The 20,404-nt window shown below is 37.7% G+C and overlaps 3 protein-coding genes and 3 non-coding genes across 9 annotated transcripts; 4 read left to right on the top strand and 2 right to left on the bottom strand.

The window, feature by feature from the left end:
- Positions 1–7,035: 7,035 nt before the first annotated feature.
- Positions 7,036–7,880, top strand: B0348.9. Its single transcript, NR_131673.1, has 2 exons — positions 7,036–7,184; positions 7,810–7,880. It is a non-coding gene; the product is annotated as an Unclassified non-coding RNA B0348.9 (non-coding RNA).
- Positions 7,881–11,665: 3,785 nt separating this feature from the next.
- Positions 11,666–11,830, top strand: B0348.10 (uncharacterized protein; the record flags this gene model as incomplete). The annotated part of the gene is made up of 1 exon (NM_001380575.1): positions 11,666–11,830. One exon carries the CDS (start codon positions 11,666–11,668, stop codon positions 11,828–11,830), a length of 165 nt encoding a protein of 54 aa, NP_001368551.1.
- Positions 11,831–12,575: 745 nt separating this feature from the next.
- Positions 12,576–13,821, top strand: ife-3 (Eukaryotic translation initiation factor 4E-3). Of its 3 annotated transcripts, none has more exons than NM_070722.7 (4): positions 12,576–12,754; positions 12,796–12,972; positions 13,012–13,247; positions 13,295–13,817. In NM_070722.7, exons 1-4 carry the CDS (start codon positions 12,587–12,589, stop codon positions 13,467–13,469), a joined length of 756 nt encoding a protein of 251 aa, NP_503123.1. In that variant the 5' UTR covers positions 12,576–12,586; the 3' UTR covers positions 13,470–13,817. The 3 variants fall into 3 exon arrangements, with proteins under 3 accessions (NP_503123.1, NP_741502.1, NP_503124.1); NM_171920.6 differs by having other exon boundaries at positions 12,577–12,754; positions 13,015–13,247; positions 13,295–13,821; NM_070723.8 differs by having other exon boundaries at positions 12,583–12,754; positions 13,021–13,247; positions 13,295–13,809.
- Positions 13,771–18,770, bottom strand: idpp-2 (Intrinsically Disordered Protein, expressed in Pharynx). Of its 2 annotated transcripts, NM_001380574.2 has the most exons (4): positions 18,623–18,770; positions 17,386–17,554; positions 14,439–14,867; positions 13,773–14,381 (listed from the first exon to the last, which is right to left on the bottom strand). In NM_001380574.2, exons 2-4 carry the CDS (start codon positions 17,552–17,554, stop codon positions 13,894–13,896), a joined length of 1,086 nt encoding a protein of 361 aa, NP_001368549.1. In that variant the 5' UTR covers positions 18,623–18,770; the 3' UTR covers positions 13,773–13,893. The 2 variants fall into 2 exon arrangements, with proteins under 2 accessions (NP_001300036.1, NP_001368549.1); NM_001313107.4 differs by lacking the exons at positions 17,386–17,554; positions 18,623–18,770 and having other exon boundaries at positions 13,771–14,381; positions 14,439–14,869.
- Positions 18,771–20,075: 1,305 nt separating this feature from the next.
- On the top strand, positions 20,076–20,225 carry cTel3X.3. The gene has a single exon (NR_068564.1). It is a non-coding gene; the product is annotated as an Unclassified non-coding RNA cTel3X.3 (non-coding RNA).
- cTel3X.2 lies at positions 20,076–20,225 on the bottom strand. Its single transcript, NR_068563.1, has one exon. It is a non-coding gene; the product is annotated as an Unclassified non-coding RNA cTel3X.2 (non-coding RNA).
- Positions 20,226–20,404: the final 179 nt, after the last annotated feature.

The following is a 20,404-nucleotide window of genomic DNA, read 5'->3' as shown; positions in this document are numbered from 1 at the left end:
ATATCAGCTCCAGGCACCCTCTTTTGGTAGCGCTAGATATGTTTGAATTGTCAAAAGTGCTTGCAAAAATGACTTTTTTAACTTTGAGCGGCGCTAACTGGAGGCACGTAAAAGATACAAAAATGTAATCAACTACAACATTAACAAACACATCAATAGCTACATTTTATTAGTTGATCATTTTTTTGTATATGCACTGGTTGCTGAGCTACGATGAGTTTTAGTGGAGCTGGCCCAATTTTTCAAAACTCCTTTCTTTTCACTTTATGACCCGTAACTCCGAAACCAGTTGACCGATCGAAAAATGTTCAACTAACAAAACATTTATCTGTTTATTATAAACATTTTCCAATTTAAAATATTTTAATGTACTTCATTCGGGCAAAGATATGCGTCCTTTAAGAAAACATGTGGAAATTTGTAAAAAATTTCGAAAAAAATTTTGAAAAAAATTGAAAAAAAATTTTTCTTAGATAAACTTCTAAATACTTTTGAATAATAATGTGTACCTGCTAACTAAAAAATTGCATTCATTTTTCCTAGTCAACGCTTCTTTTATGGGGAGAAAAACTCAATTATTGAACAATTTTCCTATTTTTTCAAAACTATGTGTATTACCTTTTTTGATAGCTTTTAACTTTGCAAACATGAGTAACATACAAAATTTACAAATTATTAAATGCTTATAATAAACAGATAAATGTTTTATTAGTTAAACATTTTTCGATCGGTCAACTGGTTTCGGAGTTACGGGCCATATAGTGAAAAGAAAGGAGTTTTGAAAAATTGGACCAGCTCCACTAAAACTCATCGTAGCTCAGCAACCAGTGCATATACAAAAAAGTGGTCAACTAATCAAATGTAGTTATTGATGTGCTTGTTAATATTGTAATTGATTACATTTTTGTATCTTTCACGTACCTCAAGTTAGCGCCGCTCAAAGTTAAAAAAGTCATTTTTGCAAGCACTTTTGACAATTCAAACATATCTAGCGCTACCAAAAGAGGGTGCCTGGAGCTGATATTGCACGATTGTAATTAACTAACTGTCTAATACTTCAGGGTATGTAAACTTTTTGGTTTCACGAAGAAATGAAAAAAATCGAAAAAAATTTTTTTTTTCGTTGTCACAGTTTTGAGCTGGAAATATTATTAAAGGCGCCTCATTTGACTGATATTGATAGGCTTGTCATTGCTAACAGTCTTCTATATAACTACAAAAAAACATTTGAGAAAAAATCAAAACTGAGAAAAAACGACAAAACTTATTCCTTGACCTAATATATTAAAAATAAGAAAGTGAGCTTAAAATGTTGTAAATTTTAGACGTTTCGGGACAAATGAGTGAGACCAGGGGTGAGCGGCAAACTTTTTTCCGGCAAATCGTCAAATTGCCGGAATCGAAAATTTCCGGCGAACGGGCAAATTGCCGGAATGGAATATTTCCGGCAAATCGGTAAATTGCCGATAATTTAAAACATTCGACAAATCGGCAAATTGCCGGAATCGAAAATTTCCCGCAAATCGGCAGCCCGGCAAATTGCCCGATTGCCAAATTTGCTGGAAAAACGCCAACTGCCGAAAATTCTCGGCAATTTATGGTTTTGCACGTTATTTTTGTTGATAACTTTAGAATTTCAGTTTTCATCGGCAAAATGGTACACATCCTATAAATGTTCCTACATTTATTTTGAAAAGAAAGCAAATTCTATGAAAATATTCAAAGAAAACGGGAAATTCTTCCGAATGATATAGCTTTAAATGCTTCCGTCTTATAAAAATTTCTCTAAAAATTTCCGGCAAACGGCAAATCGGCAATTTGCCGGAGTTGAAAATTTCCGGCAAATCGACAAACCGACAGTTTGCCGATTTTTTGAACTTTGATAGTTATTTTCCAATGATAACAACGTATGAAAAATGTATGGAATTTGCGAATATAAAACCGAGAGTGTCGAAAGATGAAAAGAGCCGCCAATTTAAGTGGGAGGCGGTGCCTATATCGATCGAGTAACAAATTCCATTATCGCCGAGTTAGAAAACCAACAAGAGATTGGAGAATTAGAGAAAGTTGTGATTTTTTCTGGAAATCAAGGATTTCGCTATCAAAAGAGAAAAAATACAGCATCGATTAACATATTAGACACGAAGGGCGCTGGTATGACGTCGTCGGAAGTGATGGAAGCCAGCCGGGGGAGGGCAGCAGAGATCGGATTTCGAAATTGAAGGGAAAAATTCACGGCTAGTGGAAATAGGAAATAGGAAATAGGCCTGCCTGCCTGCCTGCATAGCCTGCAACTCGTGGTTTTGGTCAAAAATTGAAACATTACCATTAAAAAATTAGTAGATGCACCATGTTTTAAAAGTTGCGTTTCAGAGTGAAAAGTGGTGTGGAATGTAAATTTTTGTTTAGGAATAGTTTTTATAAACGCTTTTGCGTAAGTACGCACACACAAACTAATAGTAAGCACACCAGATCTTAGGACAATTTACGGAAAATACGGTTTTCGATGGGAAAATTTCGGAGTTTTTGAGTTTTAAAGTTTTCATTTTGAACAAATTTCGAAAAGTATCAGTTGATGCACCATGTTTTTAAATTGGAAAATTTAAGAAATTTTGATTTCGAGTGACGAAAAAAATCAACAAAAAATATATTTCTTTTTTGGCGGAAATTCAAATTGGAATTAGGCAAAAACTGAAATTTTTCAATTTTCAAAAATCATATAAAATTTAGAATTTTTTATCATGATATTTTGTCATTATGGTACCATAGGCGTGTTTTAAAGCAATTTCCCACTGGCGTTACTCCACCTATAATATTTTAAGCCCTGTGATTTAAAAAAAACGTGGGCACTGCCAAAAAACACCAAGTCAATTTTTTTACGACAATTTGCAAAAAATTAAGTTTTTGATTGGAATTTTCCACTTTGTACCTTGAAACGCAGTTTCAAAAACATGGTGCATCGACTAATGATTGTTTTTGAATTTTAATACAAAATAAAAACTTAAAGTTCCTATAAAGATAATAAAATTTCCACATGAAAACTTTCTTTTTTTTATCAAATTAGAAAATATCGGTCGATGCACCATGTTTTAGAGGCAAAAAATTATAAATTGTTGTGCCTTCATCAAAAAATGTGTCGAGATTCCGCAAATTTTCAACTTTATCGAGAGAACCCAAATTTAAAAGAGACGCAGACAAGAAAAGAACGTGGGATCACACTTTCAAAAGTTTTTCGCAAAACAAAAAAACAACAAAAAAAATTAACGGATAGATGATGATATAAAATCCGTCACTTTCGTCCAATTTATGTGTTTTTTCTGTTAAAAGCTTTTGAGGAAAAAAATTGCATAATTTGTTGGTAAGTATCTGTCATGTTCAATTTTCACAGAGTTGGCCGCAAAAAAAACGGAAGGCAAACTGGAAAAGCCAAAAAGTCAATAGAATTTGGCGAAGAACAAGCTCAGTTTTGAACCTACATTTAAAGTCGGTTTTTGCAGCAAAAAAGTTTAAAAAAAATACATTTGGCTTTGAAAAAAGTGAAGAAGTTCAAACGGAAGCTATAAAATAGTACTAAACCGAAGAGTTCCGGCACAGGAATAATGGGGTACTGTATGTTTATGTGTAACAGCCATTCTCTATAGGGGTTTTCGAAAAGAGAGTTTCTTCAAGAAAATTTTTGCGCCAAAAGTTCCCCCTAAAATAAGAAAAGCGGCACGATGATTGGTAGGCAAAGAGGCAAGTGATCTGGTTATGCAGATTGATTGATAACGAAATGGGCAGTACAACAAACTATGTTGTGTGAGTGAGTGTGTGTGTGTGTGTGTGTGTAGAGGCACTTGTGTATGTGCTGACTGATAGTCAGATGATAGCAGATGGAAAAGATGGGGGGGGGGGGGAGAAGGAGGCGAAAAACAGAAATGAGGGTAAGGGGGACCATCTAGCGAGTTGGAAGCTTTCTAGGGTACTTCACTGCACTTTGAAATAGGTATGAAGCTCACTGCACAACTTTCTGCACCGCTTTGTGATATCTCCGAACCGCACATTCTCAGCATTTTGCCTAAAAATTTGCTTAAGCATAATCCTAAGTCTAAACCTATGCCTACGCCTAAACCTAAACCTAAACCTAAGTCAACGTCTAATTCTAAGTCTAAGCCTAATCCTAAGCCTTATCCTAAGCATGAGCCTAAGCGTAAGAACAAGTCTAAGCTTAATCCGACGCCTAAGCCTAGGCCTAAAGTAAGTCTAAGGTTGAGCCTATGCCTAAGCCTAGGCGTAAACTTAACCCTAAGATTAAGTTTAATGCTGAGAATAAACCTAAGGCTAAGCCTAAATCTAAGGCAAATTTTGGGCGATTTCAGCCAGGAACAATTGGATCTCTCTAAAATTCCAAGAAAAATTAAAAAAAAACGATGTCCCGTGTTCTACAAAGAAAAAGGAAAACAAAACCGCCCTGCAAACAGGAAAAGCTTTTGAATATGTCACAAAAAAGACAGGTAAAGAGAGAGAGAGAGAGAGAGAGAGAGAGAGAGAGAGAGAGAGAGAACTGAATAATAAAAAAAGGGTTGGAAAAAATGCGGAAAAGGCTGAAGAATTGGGTGCATTACTACTTCGGTCGATCGGGGCGCGAGAAGGGGCCTGCCATTAGTCTGACTGAATAATTAAGCGAAAGGGAGAGAGAGGCAAAAGAGAGCTGGCAGTGGTGAAAAAGGCTCTCATTTTTTTCTCGTCTGCCCCGGCTATCCCCCGGCCCCGGCACAGCAGCAAAAAGAAAAGAATCAGAAGCTTCATTGGAGCGAAAAATGGAGATGGGAGTAGTACGAAAGAAACAGGAAATTGGGCGGGAAATCAGAAAAGGAGTAAAAGGTTTCTGAAAAAAAAATGGAGGTTGATGTTAATGGAGGGTTTTTGGTATAGTGGGGGTGACGCCATAGGTGGCCGGCACGGACTCAAAAACCCCAGTAAGGCTGTCCCATTACGGTTTGATCTACAAAAAATGCGGGAATTTTTCGCGCAAAAAGATTTGTCGTCAGCACGTTCTTAACCATGCGAAATCAGTGAAGACCCTTGCGTCTCTTCTTCCGCATTTTTTGTAGATCAACGTAGATCAATCCAAAATGAGACACTCTGACACCACGTGAACCCCCAGGCCTGAACTAATAGACCGATTTTATGCGGTTTGGTTTACGAAAACGGGGGGGGGGGGGGATTTTTTAGGGGGATTAAATTTGACAATACAATTTTGGCCAAAACTATTGATTTTGTCCCCAAAAATTTAGTAAAATGACATGAAATTGAGTTATTTTGATGCTTAAAGAAAAAAGGAGAGTATCGTCAATGGGGAAATTGCTTTAAAATGTAGTATTTGTATTCAAACTTCCAATTATTGCAAAAGAAAAACGGGAAATTCCGTTAACATTCAGCATTTTAAGTCAGAAAAATCATTGAAAAAGCTTTAAAATTTACCTAGACAAGTCTAGGCCACGAGGAGCAATCTAATTTTTTATTATGTTATGTATTGTTTTTTTAAAGTAAGTTATACATTTCCTCCGTCTCAGTTTTCTTTAACTTTTTGAGAAAGATAAATTAATTAAAATTTGAAATAATCACATTTAAATCAATATTAAACGAATATGGCCTAGAAATCGTGTGGTAGAATAGGATTCATTTGCGCGCGAAATTCAAACTCAGCCACTTTCAGTCACTTTCGTCGATTTCAACGGCTAAATGCTAAGGATTTTTCCCGTTTTTCTTTTGCCATAATAGGAAGTTTGAATACAAATACTAAATTTTAAAACAATTCCCCATTGATGATACTCTTTCTTTAAGCAGACCTTCTACACGGAACTCATTCAGAGACCAGATTTTTATTCAGAATTCAGTAGTTTTGGTGCTCCAAAAAACATCAAATAAGTATCACATTTTTCGGAGTTTGTTAAGCACGGCAAATTTGCCGAATTTGTCGTGCTCGGCGCCAGAAAAAAATTGGCTCCGAGTTAGGACACTCGGGGTGGTCAAAAATGTTGTGACTATTGTCAAAGGAAAGATCATGGTTGATAACGTAAATTTCTAAAGTTTCATAAAAATCGATACGCAGCGAACAAAGTTATGATTTTTGACCCAGAACTTATTTGCAAACCTAATATTAAAAGCGCAAACCTTTCTGAATTTAATAAAAATTTGTCGTGTCGAGACCCCGGGTACCGTATTTTTTGGCAAAACATCTAGATGCTACAGTAACCTTCAAAAGTGCACACTATTTTGGGAAATTATATTTTTGTTCTTGTCGAGACCCGGGATTTTTTTAAAAGAAAAAATTTAGTTTTTTGCAACTATGGGACAAGCCACTTTTTCTGATAAAAACACTGGTTTCAAAACAATAACTGTGTTTTTGAAAAAAGAAAAAAAAACTATGGATTTTTTGTTAATTTTTTGTAATGTTTTCCCCAAAGAATACAGACTATCTTGCGGCCGACACCTCCCGGTTTCCTGCTCTTGCCGTGAAATTAATGGCGGGACCCGCTAAATGTCGGGCGCTCGATAAAAATTTCTATTTTAGGTCTCGCCGGGAAACTGATAAAAAAAAGGTTACAAGCCACCAAACACAAGCAAACTTTTGGTATTAAACATAAGAAATTGAGAAGAACGTTTGAAAATGAGTCATTTTGGAATTTTAGTTTCCAGCGAGCTATATTAAGTTTGCGATTAACCGATCCTATCATCGGCGAACCATTTTTTTTTGGGAATCCGCAAAAAAACTTCTTTTTTTTTTGAAAATGAAAATTGTTGGCGGCGGCGGCGGCACTGATGAAAAGTTGGAGACGACACGCTGAAGGAGGTAGTGGTGGTGGTGGTGGTCGGGGGAGAAAGAGCACAGAGATACAGAGAGACTATGAAGAGAGCCTCCAAACACCGAGACATGTTTTATTAGAACATTAAACGTGCGGTCTTTTTCTTGTCAGAAGAGGGAGAGGAAGAAGAAAAAAACCCCGACGGTTTTTTGTTAACTTTTTTCTGAATCGATTTTTTTCTGTTTTAGAATCTATGTGGAATGAAAATGGATTGAGGAGACGGAAGCAACATTCTAGAGGAAAATCAAAAAAAAAAATCGGAAACATCATATTTGTCTTATGCGATGTTTTGAAGAATACTAACTCCCCCTGATTTCTACCGTGTGCCTTTAAAGAGTGAGTACTGTAATTTAATTTTTTCAGAAAAGTGATTATCCACTTTCTGGGGCATTATATTATATACTAAAATATATAGTGAATGATTTTTGAATTTTCGAAAAACAGAAAAAAAAAATAGGAAAAAAAAAGTTTTTTGATAATAAAAATAATTTGGGTAGATAGGGTAGGTAGGGTTGGTGGGGTAGGTAGGGTAGGTAGGGTAGGTAATGTAGATAGGTAGATAGGTAGTCAGGTAGGCAGTTAGGTAGGTTGGTAAAAAAAGAAGGTAGGTAGGAGGCAACTTTCTATGATTCTATGAACAGTTTTTTGAAATCGATCCGAAAAAGCGGAATCTGTGAAAATTAAAAAATGCCATCGGGTACTGTAGATGAAAAGTTTCTTTCGTGCCGGGACCCTTAAAAATGCCCTAGCTATCAGTTTTTAATTAAAACAGACCCGTTTTTTTTTCGGTCTGCTGTTTTTCATTAGACGAACACAGACGGTGATGTCAAGTCACATTGTTTTTTTTAAATTCAAACGGGCGGTTTCAAGGTTAAAACTAACTAATTTTATTTTTGGATCTTTAGATTTTATCGTTTGCAGACAAAAAAATGGAGACCAAACTGACAAAAACTTATTTCAGGATGTTGAGAGAGCGAGATAGTGTGCGAGAGGGACTTCGTGGTAGTGAAAACACGCTTTAATGATACATTTTCCTGGTCAACTTCTTCTGGACATCAAATTTCAAATTTAATTGATTTTTTTTATTCTGAAAATCCATTTTTTCGAAATTTTTAATTTTTGTAGTTCGTGGACTTCTCGAGGAGAAGTTTGAATTTTTGTAGCGGTTTTTTCACAGTTTTCGTTGTGGGGATGTGATTAATACGCAATACACGTGCTCACTGGCTGCCTCTTTGCCTAATTTCGATGAAAGAGAACTACGCGAACGGGGGACGAGGAATACTCCTCTTCCACCGTTTTGCAGGCCATTTTGCTAATTTTTTCACGTTTTCTCGTCCGCGAGAAAATAGCAATTTTGAGACAGTCAGCGACCACGTGCGCAATTGAAGCGCAATCGTGTTTCAAAGCCAATTGAACTTGCTGCGCAAACGTTGGGTCTCGTTAGGTATTTGGTGGCAAACCCGTAAATTTAATCATTTTAGAATTTTTTTGGTTTTTTTTGTTATTTGTTCCGTTGTTTTTAATAATTGCAATGTCAATATTTTTGAAAATAATCATTTTTAAACATTATTTCGACATAAAATTCAAAAAAAATACTGAAAGCGTTTAAAACGGATCTGCTGCCAATACCTATGTAATGAGACTCAAACTAAAGGGGCGGAGCATGTGACCGTGGAGCGCGATTGCATCTCGATTTCTTAAGACGCAACTTGCAAAAATTTTTAAATTTCCGACCAATCGGTAAACCAGCAATTTGGCGACAATTAAAATTTCCGGCAATTGCCGCCCACACGTGGTGTCAGAAAGTCTCATCGCGGTTTGATCTACAAAAATGCGGAATTTTTTCCCAGAAAAATTGTGACGTCAGCACACTCTTAACCATGCGAAATCAGTTGAGATGTCTACGATTTCCTCCCGCATTTTTTGTAGATCAAAGCGAAATGGGACTTTCTGACTCCACGTAATAAAAAACACGACTGTTTTTCGTAGAATTGTTCGCGAGAACAAGTTGTGAACAATACGAAAATCTTCAGGGAACTGAGAGAGAAAGAGGCAAGTGAAACTAGAAAAAAAGTATGGTGCATCAAGAAAAGTGAGAAGCCGAAAAAGAAGAAGAAGATCCACTTCTTCTTCTATTTTCTCTTCTTTTTTTGAGTCGACGACTCACTTGTCTGTGTGTGTTGCTGCTCTGACAGGCATAATTTAATAACGTATTACACAAGAGGATCCCCCTCCCGTAGACAATGAGGCAAGGGGGGGCAAAAAAGAGTACCGAGTAGGAAGCTAATCTGTTGGAAGTTGTTGTGTGTTCCAGTGAAAATCTGATATAACTTAGTTCCTCTTATGGGCTCTTGCGCGAAAAAGTGCAATCGAGGTGCAAACGCGCTCCACGGCCAAACGACGAGTTTGTGGCCCCTTCAAACACGCGGTGTCAGGTTGTCCCATTACGGGTTGATCTACAGAAAATGCGGGAATTTTTCGCGTAAAAAAATGTGACGTCAGCATGTTCTTAATCATGCGAAATCAGTTGAGAACTCTGCGTCTCAACTCCCGCATTTTCGCAGATCTAAGTAGATCAAACCGAAATGGGGCACTGTGACACCAGGTGTTCAAAAGTGCGTGCATGGTCTCGTCACGCGCCTCAAAAATCTATGAATGGCGCGTGTCAAGACGATCGCGCGTAAATGCGCCCCTTCAAAGTCGTAGAGATGGAAAAAATGCGCTGTATATGATAATAACCTTTTTTCGCGTAAAAATAATCGAAAAACTACTGAAAATAATTGAAAACGTTCGAATTTAATGTTTTACCGCCAATTTTTTGTTGTACCCGGTTTTTTGGCCGTGGAGCACCTTGAATTTTATGAACGATTTTCGAGTTTTTGAACTCGATAAATTTTTAATTTCACTCGACTTATTTTTTTTACCAAAAAATAAGTTTAAAAATCCATAGAAAACTTAAAAATTCAGTAGAAAATCTGAGAAATATGAATTTTCCAGTCTCCGTTATAGACACTGGTCGCGGCTGAATTTGAGAAAAGCCGGAGGCACAGGAATTTGAATTTTTCATTGGTTTAGATTTAAAAAAACATAATTCGAAATCGATGTGGAAACGCGCTCCACGGAAAATTGGCAAAGCTCCGCCCCCAAACCATAGGTCTCGTTAGGCATGTGGCGGCAAAACTGTGAATTCAAATGTTTCGCCAATTTTCAAATACCGTATTTCCTCTATTAGTCTTGCACCCCTACGGACCAATCGAAAATTAGTCTTGCAGCCTCTATTAGTATTGCATGCAAGACTATTAGAGAGCATACGGTAATAGTCTTGCACCCCTATTCTTGCCAGACCAGCAGTATTTTGTGAAAACTTCAAAAATTTCGCCATTTTTTAGCCAAATTAAGTTTTAAAGTGTTCAAATAATTGATAAAACAATAGAAAAGTATGTATTTTGCACGATTTAGACAGTTTCAAGTCAAATTTTTGACGATAAATTATCAATTTTACAAAGCTATTGGATCTTCGAAAATTAGTCTTGCAGCCTCTAATAGTCTTGCAGTCTCTATTAGTCTTGCACCCCTACGGGTCAATTGAAAATTAGTCTTGCATGCAAGACTAATAGAGGGAATACGGTATTTTCGTTGTTTTTATTGAATTTTACGTCGAAAAAAGTATTAAGAACTTAAAAATTAAAAAAAAAACTAGTTTTCGTTTTTTGGAGCGTTTTCAATAGCTCGTGGAGCGCGATTTCACCAGAGATCTTTTTACAGCGTTTCCATATAACGTGGAATTCCTCATTGTTATGCGAACAATTTAAGACGCTTAAATAGGAAATGATAACATAATTATTTTGTCGAAATATATAAGAAGAGTCTGAAAAAATTGAGCTTCCGACTCTTTTTTGCCGCAAAAAAAGTTTACTTTTTTCCAGTAAACTTTTTGTGCCGCACACCTCTATTCTGCAAACAAACTATAGAATTTCAAATGCTGTGGGCTTCGCGTGTGTGAGTGGAAATGAAAATAAATAAATACATACTAAAAAGTGATAATCACATCAAAATTTAGTTCCTACCGCTGCGACACTGAGAAGTTGTCAAAATTTAAGATTTTAGCTGAAAATATACCATTTTCCGAGCGGTCATAACTTTTTTTTTTGAGAAATTTTCAGAACATCTCATTACGAAATTAGTTTTGGAACATTTTGGGTCCCAAAAAGCCAAGTCTCGAATTTCGGTGATCCTCCTTTAAGTCTGTGGAACTACTGAAAACTAGCAAAAAACGATGATTGTTAGGAGAATAATGCGGCTACGAAAATGTTGTGTGTATGTGTGTGTGGGGGCGTGGCGCTCTCCGAAGACTTTACGTGGACGACGTGGTAATTATGACGGTCAGAAGGCGGACAAGAGTGCGAGAGACGCAGAGAAGAGAAGCCCAACAGCCGTCGCCGAAAAAATAGACAAAGTATTCGTGACTATGGCTCACCGCCAACACTCTAAAACGGGAAAATCGATGTGGTGGAGAGGAGGAGGAGACGGAGGAGAGAGAGAAATACAGCGAAAGAAGTCGTCGTCGGAGGGCCCCCGACGTCGTCTGACGGCGGGGTGTCAGACGCAGTAGGTTAGACGAATGGCGCCTCGGGGCAACGCTTGCTGCGTCTCTGCGATTCGGAGAACTGTCTGGCCACCTTTTTACGGGACGATGGGCAGGGAAAACAAGGCAAAGTGAGAGAGAGAGAGAGAGATATGTGCGACGAGTTGAGGCACACAGAGAGGGAAAAGGCGCCCAGCGGCAGCAGCAGCAACACCCAGACCGATATATTTATATGTGCATGTTGTGGAGGCTGCTGCTGTATGTGTCTGTGTGTATGCTCACAAGAGCTCGAGACACCGGGACGGCTCATGAATTCCTGACGACGACGGCGACGCTGAATGCGGCAGAAGGAGAAAAGAAAACGGAGACGCACTCGTGGATAAATTGGAGAAATTGAGAACCACAGGCTGTAAACAATGCACATTTTTTGGGAAAACTCAGATTATCGACTGCAATCTGGAAAATAAATTTTTGAATTTTAAACCTGAAAATATAATTTTTTAGCCTGAATTCCCTGAAAGAGCTCAATTTCTGTGCGAATAACGAGTTTTCAGCGATTAATTTCATTATTTTACCGAATTTTCAATAAAATTTGAAAAATTTTACCTAAACAACTCGATTTTTATTTTAATACAAAAATAATTTTCATATTTTCCGCTGTTTTGTTTAAAGGGGGGCGCAATTCCGCAGACAAGATACTTCGCAACGACAAAAACTACGGTTACACTCGTTTTGCGTGTGTCTGGTGTTTGAATTTCAGGATTCGCGCCTTTCTTTCCATTTCTTCATTTTCCAAGGTTTTTCGGGGAAATCGCTCTTTTTTTTTTCACTTTTACGATTAAAAAACAGCTAGAATGTTTAAAAACTACTAGGAATTTCATGGGAAACGAATCATTTGATGATTTTTCGTCGAAGTTGAGCTGAATTCATTTTCTACTTTGTTTTATTGTTTTCCAAGCTTTAATATCAATTTATTGTGCCCGATGTTACCAATTACACTTGAAAAATCTAAAAAGCTTGGAAACTAGCCGAAAATGTGCAGTAAAACAAAATTTCCTATAAAATCCGAGTTATTTGAACCAAATTCATACTCTTCTCTATTTTATCGTTTTCCGAGCTCTAATCGTATATAATATTACCTATTTTCAGCTAAATGAGCACATCCGTAGCGGAAAACAAAGCATTGTCAGCTTCCGGCGATGTGAATGCGTCCGATGCTTCAGTTCCTCCAGAGCTTCTCACCAGACACCCCCTCCAGAATCGCTGGGCTCTCTGGTACTTGAAAGCTGACCGTAACAAGGAATGGGAGGATTGTCTGAAGGTAGAAGATTTTTAAATACGTCTTTTATCGATTTTTTCCAGATGGTTTCACTTTTCGACACTGTCGAGGACTTCTGGTCGCTGTACAATCACATTCAGTCTGCCGGAGGATTGAACTGGGGATCCGATTATTACTTGTTCAAGGAAGGAATCAAGCCAATGTGGGAGGACGTCAACAACGTTCAAGGTGGACGTTGGTTGGTTGTTGTCGATAAGCAAGTACGTTTTGAGAAATATATTTTATTCAATGAATCATAGAAGCTTCAGAGAAGAACGCAATTGCTCGATCACTACTGGTTGGAGCTGTTGATGGCTATTGTTGGAGAGCAATTCGACGAGTACGGAGACTACATCTGCGGAGCTGTCGTGAATGTTCGTCAAAAGGGTGACAAGGTTTCCTTGTGGACTCGTGATGCTACTCGCGATGATGTCAATCTTCGCATCGGACAGGTTTTGAAGCAGAAATTGAGCATTCCGGATACTGAGATTTTGAGGTAATTTTACAATTTTAGTATTTGCTATCTAAGTAAAATATTTCCAGATACGAAGTTCACAAGGACTCGTCGGCTCGCACCTCATCGACTGTCAAGCCACGCATATGTCTTCCAGCCAAGGATCCAGCACCAGTGAAGGAAAAGGGACCAGCCGCAACGACTTCTCCATCGAATCCCGGCACGGAGGCTACAGGAACTTCTCCAGCCACCCCAACTCCTTAAGCATATTCTAAAGATCTCACCAATTCCTCTCACCGTAAATGAGCTTCCCCGTACTCCCAGTCTCAATGTTGTCTTGAAAAATGAACTGTTTTTCGGACACGATCATCGCTTTAACTATTCGAAAATCAGCTCATTTTTCAAGTCGTACCCCCCACCTAATGTATTGGTGCTTCCCCTCCAATTTGTACCTACTGTTTCGCTTCCCCCTATTGATTTACCGGTTTTCGTATTGCTCTCTTGTTGTTACTAGATTCGAGACTGATCGACGCCTGTAGCCGAATTCGTTTGTTCTTCAGGTTAATTGATGAATATATATTTATTCGGTAAATATAAATAGATATGTTAGTTATTATTCTTCTTCACACACATGATTTGTAGGGCGTTTGATTTTGTACATTTTTAAAAATTGATTCTATTCTTGTTTTCAGGCAGACTTCTCCGATGTCTTTACAGTTTTTGCAGGCTTTGCCGTAGTCGATGTGTTCGAGCTAGACGAAGGAGCTGCGGCAACAGTCTTCTTGGTTGGCTTCCTAGCTTTCCGAGGTTTCCGTGTGCTCGTCGTGCTCGGCGAGCCGGTAGTGGTCTTTTTGTTTGCTTTGGCCGCATCGTCGTGTTGATAGGAATCAACATCCCGCGACATAATTCCCATCGGAGAGCCAATTCCTCGGTTCCAGTGATTCGAAGCAATGTTCATGTTGTAATCTATGGGAATTCCTCCTCCACGTGATGGGATCTGTGGTCCACTGCCGCCATAAAGCATACGCTCAAGTTGGGAATCATGGCTTCCGAATCGTTCGCGAAGATATGCGGGACCATAGCGTGACGCATAGGTGGCAAGCTCGCGAAGTGATGGGATCGCGGAATTTGTAGCTCCATTGAAACTGTTCATCAGGTCGTTAGATGCGTAATCAGCTGGAAAATAGCGGATTTTAAAGAATTTTATAGCGCATAGAAAAATCGTATACTTACGTGGATACTCAGTCTGTGGAATTTTCGTCTTCCTGGAGCTCATAGGCGGCACAACGGCACCCCGTCTCATACCAACAGTGCTCCCGTAGTACCCAGATCGACTTCCTCCGACCAGTCCGGAAAATGGAGCGGCCGGCCGGATATTGTACTCTTCTAGACCCCCAGGATATGGGGAACCTCCACCAAGATTCACTGTGCCATATGGATTCGGATTACGGTCACCGTAGAGGCCACCTATTTGTGGGGGTGGCGGGGATCCCGTGTTCCGATAGCCCATTCTGTTTGATCCATAACCGGCTTTATAGGCCATTCTACTGAAAGGAACACGAACTCCGAATGGGGCATTTATGTTTCGTCGTCGGAATGTGGTGACTTTCTTTCGATAAATTGAATCACCGGAATCAACGTCGGATTCTTCGTCTGGGGAACCTGGAAATGCACTTTTTTATTATGTTTTTGCATTTTACAGCGCCAAATGAGCTCCAATTTACATAAAATAAGGATTTTGCCCAGTTTTCAAATGAGATGCGACAGTTCGCGATTTGTTTCGCAAGATTACGATACCAGGTCTCGAGACGATCAAACAAAATAATTTATGGAAAAGAGTGTGCGCCTTTAGGGAGTACTGTAGTTTCGATTTTTCTTGTTCTTTTTTCGGTTTCACGTGTATTCAGCTCGACCCATGCCTCGAAAAGAGCTATTAGAAAAATACACGTGCTGTTTGACAAGTTTTCCAAAAATCAACTTTTTTAAAAGCAGAAATCACGGCCTCTCTTCATTTCAATAATTAAATAAAATAACGTGATGAACTGTCTCTGCGTCTCTCATGGGCGAGAGAGTGAGTTTTTTGAACCGATTTTGCACTGATTACGGAAGAACGAACTATAAACGGCGGATAGTGAAGAAAATTAAACAAAAATTGTTAGACTGATAGATCAGGCAAGTAGCGTCTGAATGAAACCAAAAACAGCGTGGAAGCGTATCAATGAACTCATCCATTCGTGAAAATCCTAAACTAGGGGTTTTTTGGTCATAATTGGCGAAATCGGGCGATTCGCTGATAAATCTTCAGATTTTCCAACAATAAACAAACAACTGAATATTACCTCATCAAATTCGACCAAAAAATCCAAATTTATAACATTAACTATGCTCTTGTAGGGCAAAATGTGAGACCTAGTCGAAAAATTGGTTTTTTACGGGATCCCTGGGGAAGAATGGAAACGAAATTTTAAAAAGTACCGCCTTACGATTGTAGAGAATTTTTTTCCGGTCATTTTTTGACATTGCACAAAAATTTTCGATAAAAACTGGCTCCGGAATTTCAAAAACAAGAATTAGGCCTGAAAACACCAAAAATGGGCCATTTTTGAATGGTTAACGCAATTTTACTAAAAAACGATGACATTTATCAAAAAACTACCGCCTTACGATTTTTACAAATTGTTCAATGAAGATATCAAGACATTAATGCCGTGATTTGGTTAAAAATTGACTGAGTAATTTCACTTTTAGGACATTGTGGTTTATAGTGGTTTTTGATTGGTTTTGTTTGGAAGCCCGTAGCTCAATAACTAAAGAAGCTATCAAAAAACTGTCAACTAAAGAAATAATCCTCATAAAACGATTAAAACTTACAGTTTAAATACATTTCAGTTTTTCTGATGGCTGCAGAGTTATGATATCACTAAGCGCCCAATCTTAAATTTCGGAGAAAAAAATCTTGCGAGGAGATTAAACTAATTTTTTTCAACCAATTATATTGGCATTTGGTAGGTAGGTGAATGACAATGGTTTTTTATAGTAAAAACAGTTTAGGCTTACTGGAGCCTGTTTTACTTGTGTTTTATGGCGCTTAGCTTTTTTGCGTTACAATATAGTTGTACTCGTTTCAGTTAGATAGTTAGATTTATCTAACGATAGAACGTATTTAGACCAAGAGATTGACAAAATTGAAGTTTTGCTTTAACAGTTCCTTGAATAAATAAAGAGTGTTTTTCCTAATGAAACTGATGAAATAATGAGTCACTCCGAAACTTCATCTCCTTGTCTGTCATTTAATTCCATATTTGAGAAAGCATCACACGTCAGAACAAGGAATCGAACATTTCTTTGCAGTTTTTAACAATATGAAAACTTTCTACGCTCCAGTTCGCAGCCTGGAGGACAGAGCTCTTCTCAAGATCGTGTATCATGAATTCTATTTCAATAAAATTTGATTTAATTAAACACAAATTATTATTCAGAAAGTAATATTTCACGTGAGAGAGTGAGAGAGCAGAGAGAAAAAGATGAATTTTGAAAAACGTGAAATTTAGAGAGGCCGTGAGAAATGGGAAAATCACGGAATTCTGGCCTCCCTCATAAATCGAAATGGCAGAGTTTGCCGAACTAGGCCATTTTGAGTCTGCGAGATTTTGTGTAGGTTTACGGCGCGTTGCGTGTCGCGTCGCGGCTCGTTTTTAGTTGTAAAACCGATGGATTTGTCCGTGTGGAGTACACTACACTTTTCCACGCGTTGTCCGGCAGGCGATTGCCAATGGAGCGCGAAAATTCAATGAGAAAGGCGAGAATCCCGTGAAAATCAATAAACAATCGTTTGCCACGTCGAGACCCGGTGTTGTATTATTGCGTCGTAAACCTTTAAATGGGGTATTATACAGACGCGAAATGTTCCGATTTTTGCGCCGAAAATACGATATAAGGTCACGACGATTTTTTGTTAAATGGGAAAAATATGTGTGCCTTTGAAAAGAACTGTAATACCAAATAAAAGCATTTTCATAGACTTTACTCTTTAAAGGTGCGCATCCATTTTGCATTTAACGAAACAATTTGCATTTCGTTGTCGATTTTTCCAATTTTTTGCAAAATTCACAAAATATCAGATTTCAGAAGAAAACCCTACTCTAAAAAATTTATAATTATTAATTTCTGATCCACTTACCTTCCTCATCTCCATCGGCCGGTATAATAGTGTCCGGAGGAACTGGATAACCACCGTTTCCAGAAATTATCGAATTTGTGAGATCTTCTGTCGGAAGATATCCGAACACACCAGTCGTTAGTGTAGACAGAATACACATTAATGGAATAGAACCCACGTCGGTACGCATCTGGAATATCAAAAAATACAACTGAATAGCTTAGAGGTTCAATGGTAGGCAGGCGCGGTTTCAGGGCCTACCGCCTGCCTAAATCCTGCCCGCATCACGCCGCCTTTCGTCTCTTTTTGCATCGAAACGTGAGTTATCAAATTTCAAATTTTCTCATTTGTATCAATTTGATGAAAATCAAATTAACTATAAGAAGTCGATGGAAATATGGGAATAATTAGGAAAATTCTGAAACGATTTTGGAAAAATCGAGAATCTTCTGGAAAACTTGAAAAATTGAAGGTTTTCCGGAAATTTTCTGAAAACTTTCTGAAAAGATTTGGCATTTATAGATAATTTGAGAAACTTTAGTAAAATCCTGTAAAACATCAGAAACTTCTATAAATTCCTTCAAACTCTGAAAAACTTCAGGAGAACTCTCAGTTAGATCTAAAAACGTTCGGTGGACTGAATATATTTATGGAATTTTTTGGAAAAATTGGTACTTTTGGAATGTTTTTTTTTGCATTTTTTGGAAAGTTTGAGAAACTTTGAAAAATCCCTTGACAAAATTGGGAACTTGCAAACTTCTAAATACTCTAATAACTCTGGAATGTGCTGGATTTTCTTGATAAACTGTCAGGTATTTTTTTAAAATTGAAATGAAAAACCTGTCTGTAATGAAAAACCTATCTGTATCAGCCATATTGAGCACATTTAAGAATATTTTTCTCTCGAAATGCTATCGCTTTTGCCAGTATAACTACCGTATTTCCTCTATTAGTCTTGCAGCCTCTATTAGTCTTGCACCCCTATTTGTCTTGCACCCCTACGGGTCAATTGAAAATTAGTCTTGCATGCAAGACTAATAGAGGAAATACGGTAAGTAGAAGTATATGACAGGAAACCCACTGAACATAACATATTTCTTGAACTAAAATATTTTTTGTCAATAAAAAATAACCTTAATTAAATTTAGAAAAGTCTGAACCAAACTACTGTAAATTTTTTGTAGTGGGACCAAAGGCCTTACTTCTAAGTTTATTTTAAAGGTGTATACCATTTTAAATGTGCAAATTTGAAACAAACCTCGGTAGGACAGTAACCAATGTATGATGACGTAGGTACAAAAGAAGAAGAAGAAGCAGAAGAAGCTACACCTATGGAACCAATATTGAGATGTCTTGTGATGAAGGATAAACAGCTAATAAGATGGGAGGAGGTCCTAATAGCGTCTTTCTGACTGAACACAAACACAATCCCGGCCACCAAAATGTTTTATCACAACACGCCCGACGACAGCTTTGACATGAAATTTCGGGGCCTCGTCAATCCTCGAGACCGTTTCACTAGAGGAGAGTTCCGTGAGCTCGTTTTTGACACACGAGTCATCAGAGAGGGGTGTTTGTGTTGCCATTCTTCTTGAAAAAAAAATTAATGGGGATACCTATTAGGGATGCGCAGCTAACTATAGGACTTGTGAAAAACTTGATGTACTTTGTACCACGTTGGATTGTTTTGACGGTTTATGAGATTAGTGACCCAAATGGTCAGACAGTGAACCCAATCTTTGGTAGATCAAATAAACTAAAAAGCAAACAAGGTTCTTTGCAAGTACACAATTACTATTCAGTTTTCAAACTTTCAAATCGAATTATCTTACGGAAAAATTGGCATTTTTTCAAATGTTTTTTAGCGCTTTCAATGAACATTTTCAGCTCTCTCTGACACGGTGTGGATTTTTCAACGAAAAATCACAAAAAAAACCATGTACCAAGAATTCATTCATTTTTAACCATAGCGTGCAAAGTCAACTTTTTTTTGAGTTTTTCATTGAGTCGCTGTATTATAACAGCCACATTTTAGCTTCGTTTAAGTTTTAAATTATAATTTTTCAGATTATCAGTGTTGATAACATTTTCAAGAAAAACATAAATAAACAAGAACAACGCATTTTGTATCAGGGAAAACAGCGAAAAACGTCGTACGTAAAAAAAAAGGTAAAAGATAAAAATGACAGTACTTATGGGTTTCGTTCCCCCCTAAATGATTTTTAATTATTTAACACTACCTTTTTAATTTTAATCCACACGTGAATGTTTAGTATACTGATCTGAAAGAGCAAAAAATTTCCTATTTTTAGGCTAGGAGACTTTCTTGCTACTTGAATATAAACAATCAAAAATAATTTCCAAATGTTTTAATGGTAGTGGTATTTTGAAAAAAACTTTTTTTGCGATTTTTGAAATGAATATCGTCGGTACAGAGACATGAGTATACTGGTCTGAAAGAGCAAAAAATTTCCTATTTTTAAGGCTAGGAGACTTTCTTGCTACTTGAATATAAACAATCAAAAATAATTTCCAAATGTTTTAATGGTAGTGGTATTTTGAAAAAAACTTTTTTTGCGATTTTTGAAATGAATATCGTCGGTACAGAGACATGAGTATACTGTTCTGAAAGAGCGAAAAATTTCCTATTTTTAACGCTAGGACACTTTCTTGCTACTTGAATATAAACGATCAAAAATAATTTCCAAATGTTTTAGGCTTAGGCTTAGGCTTAGGCTTATGTTAGGCTTAGGCTTAGGCTTAGGCTTAGGCTTAGGCTTATGCTTAGGCTTAGGCTTAGGCTTAGGCTTATGCTTAGGCTTAGGCTTAGGCTTAGGCTTAGGCTTAGGCTTATGCTTAGGCTTAGGCTTAGGCTTAGGCTTAGGCTTAGGCTTATGCTTAGGCTTAGGCTTAGGCTTAGGCTTAGGCTTAGGCTTAGGCTTAGGCTTAGGCTTAGGCTTAGGCTTAGGCTTAGGCTTAGGCTTAGGCTTAGGCTTAGGCTTAGGCTTAGGCTTAGGCTTAGGCTTAGGCTTAGGAATTC

The sequence above is a fragment of the Caenorhabditis elegans genome, chromosome V (assembly GCF_000002985.6).
Source record: "Caenorhabditis elegans chromosome V".
Lineage (NCBI taxonomy): Eukaryota > Metazoa > Nematoda > Chromadorea > Rhabditida > Rhabditidae > Caenorhabditis > Caenorhabditis elegans.
The sequence above is the reverse complement of the archived record's forward strand: the minus strand, read 5'-3'. Positions and strand labels throughout refer to the sequence as shown.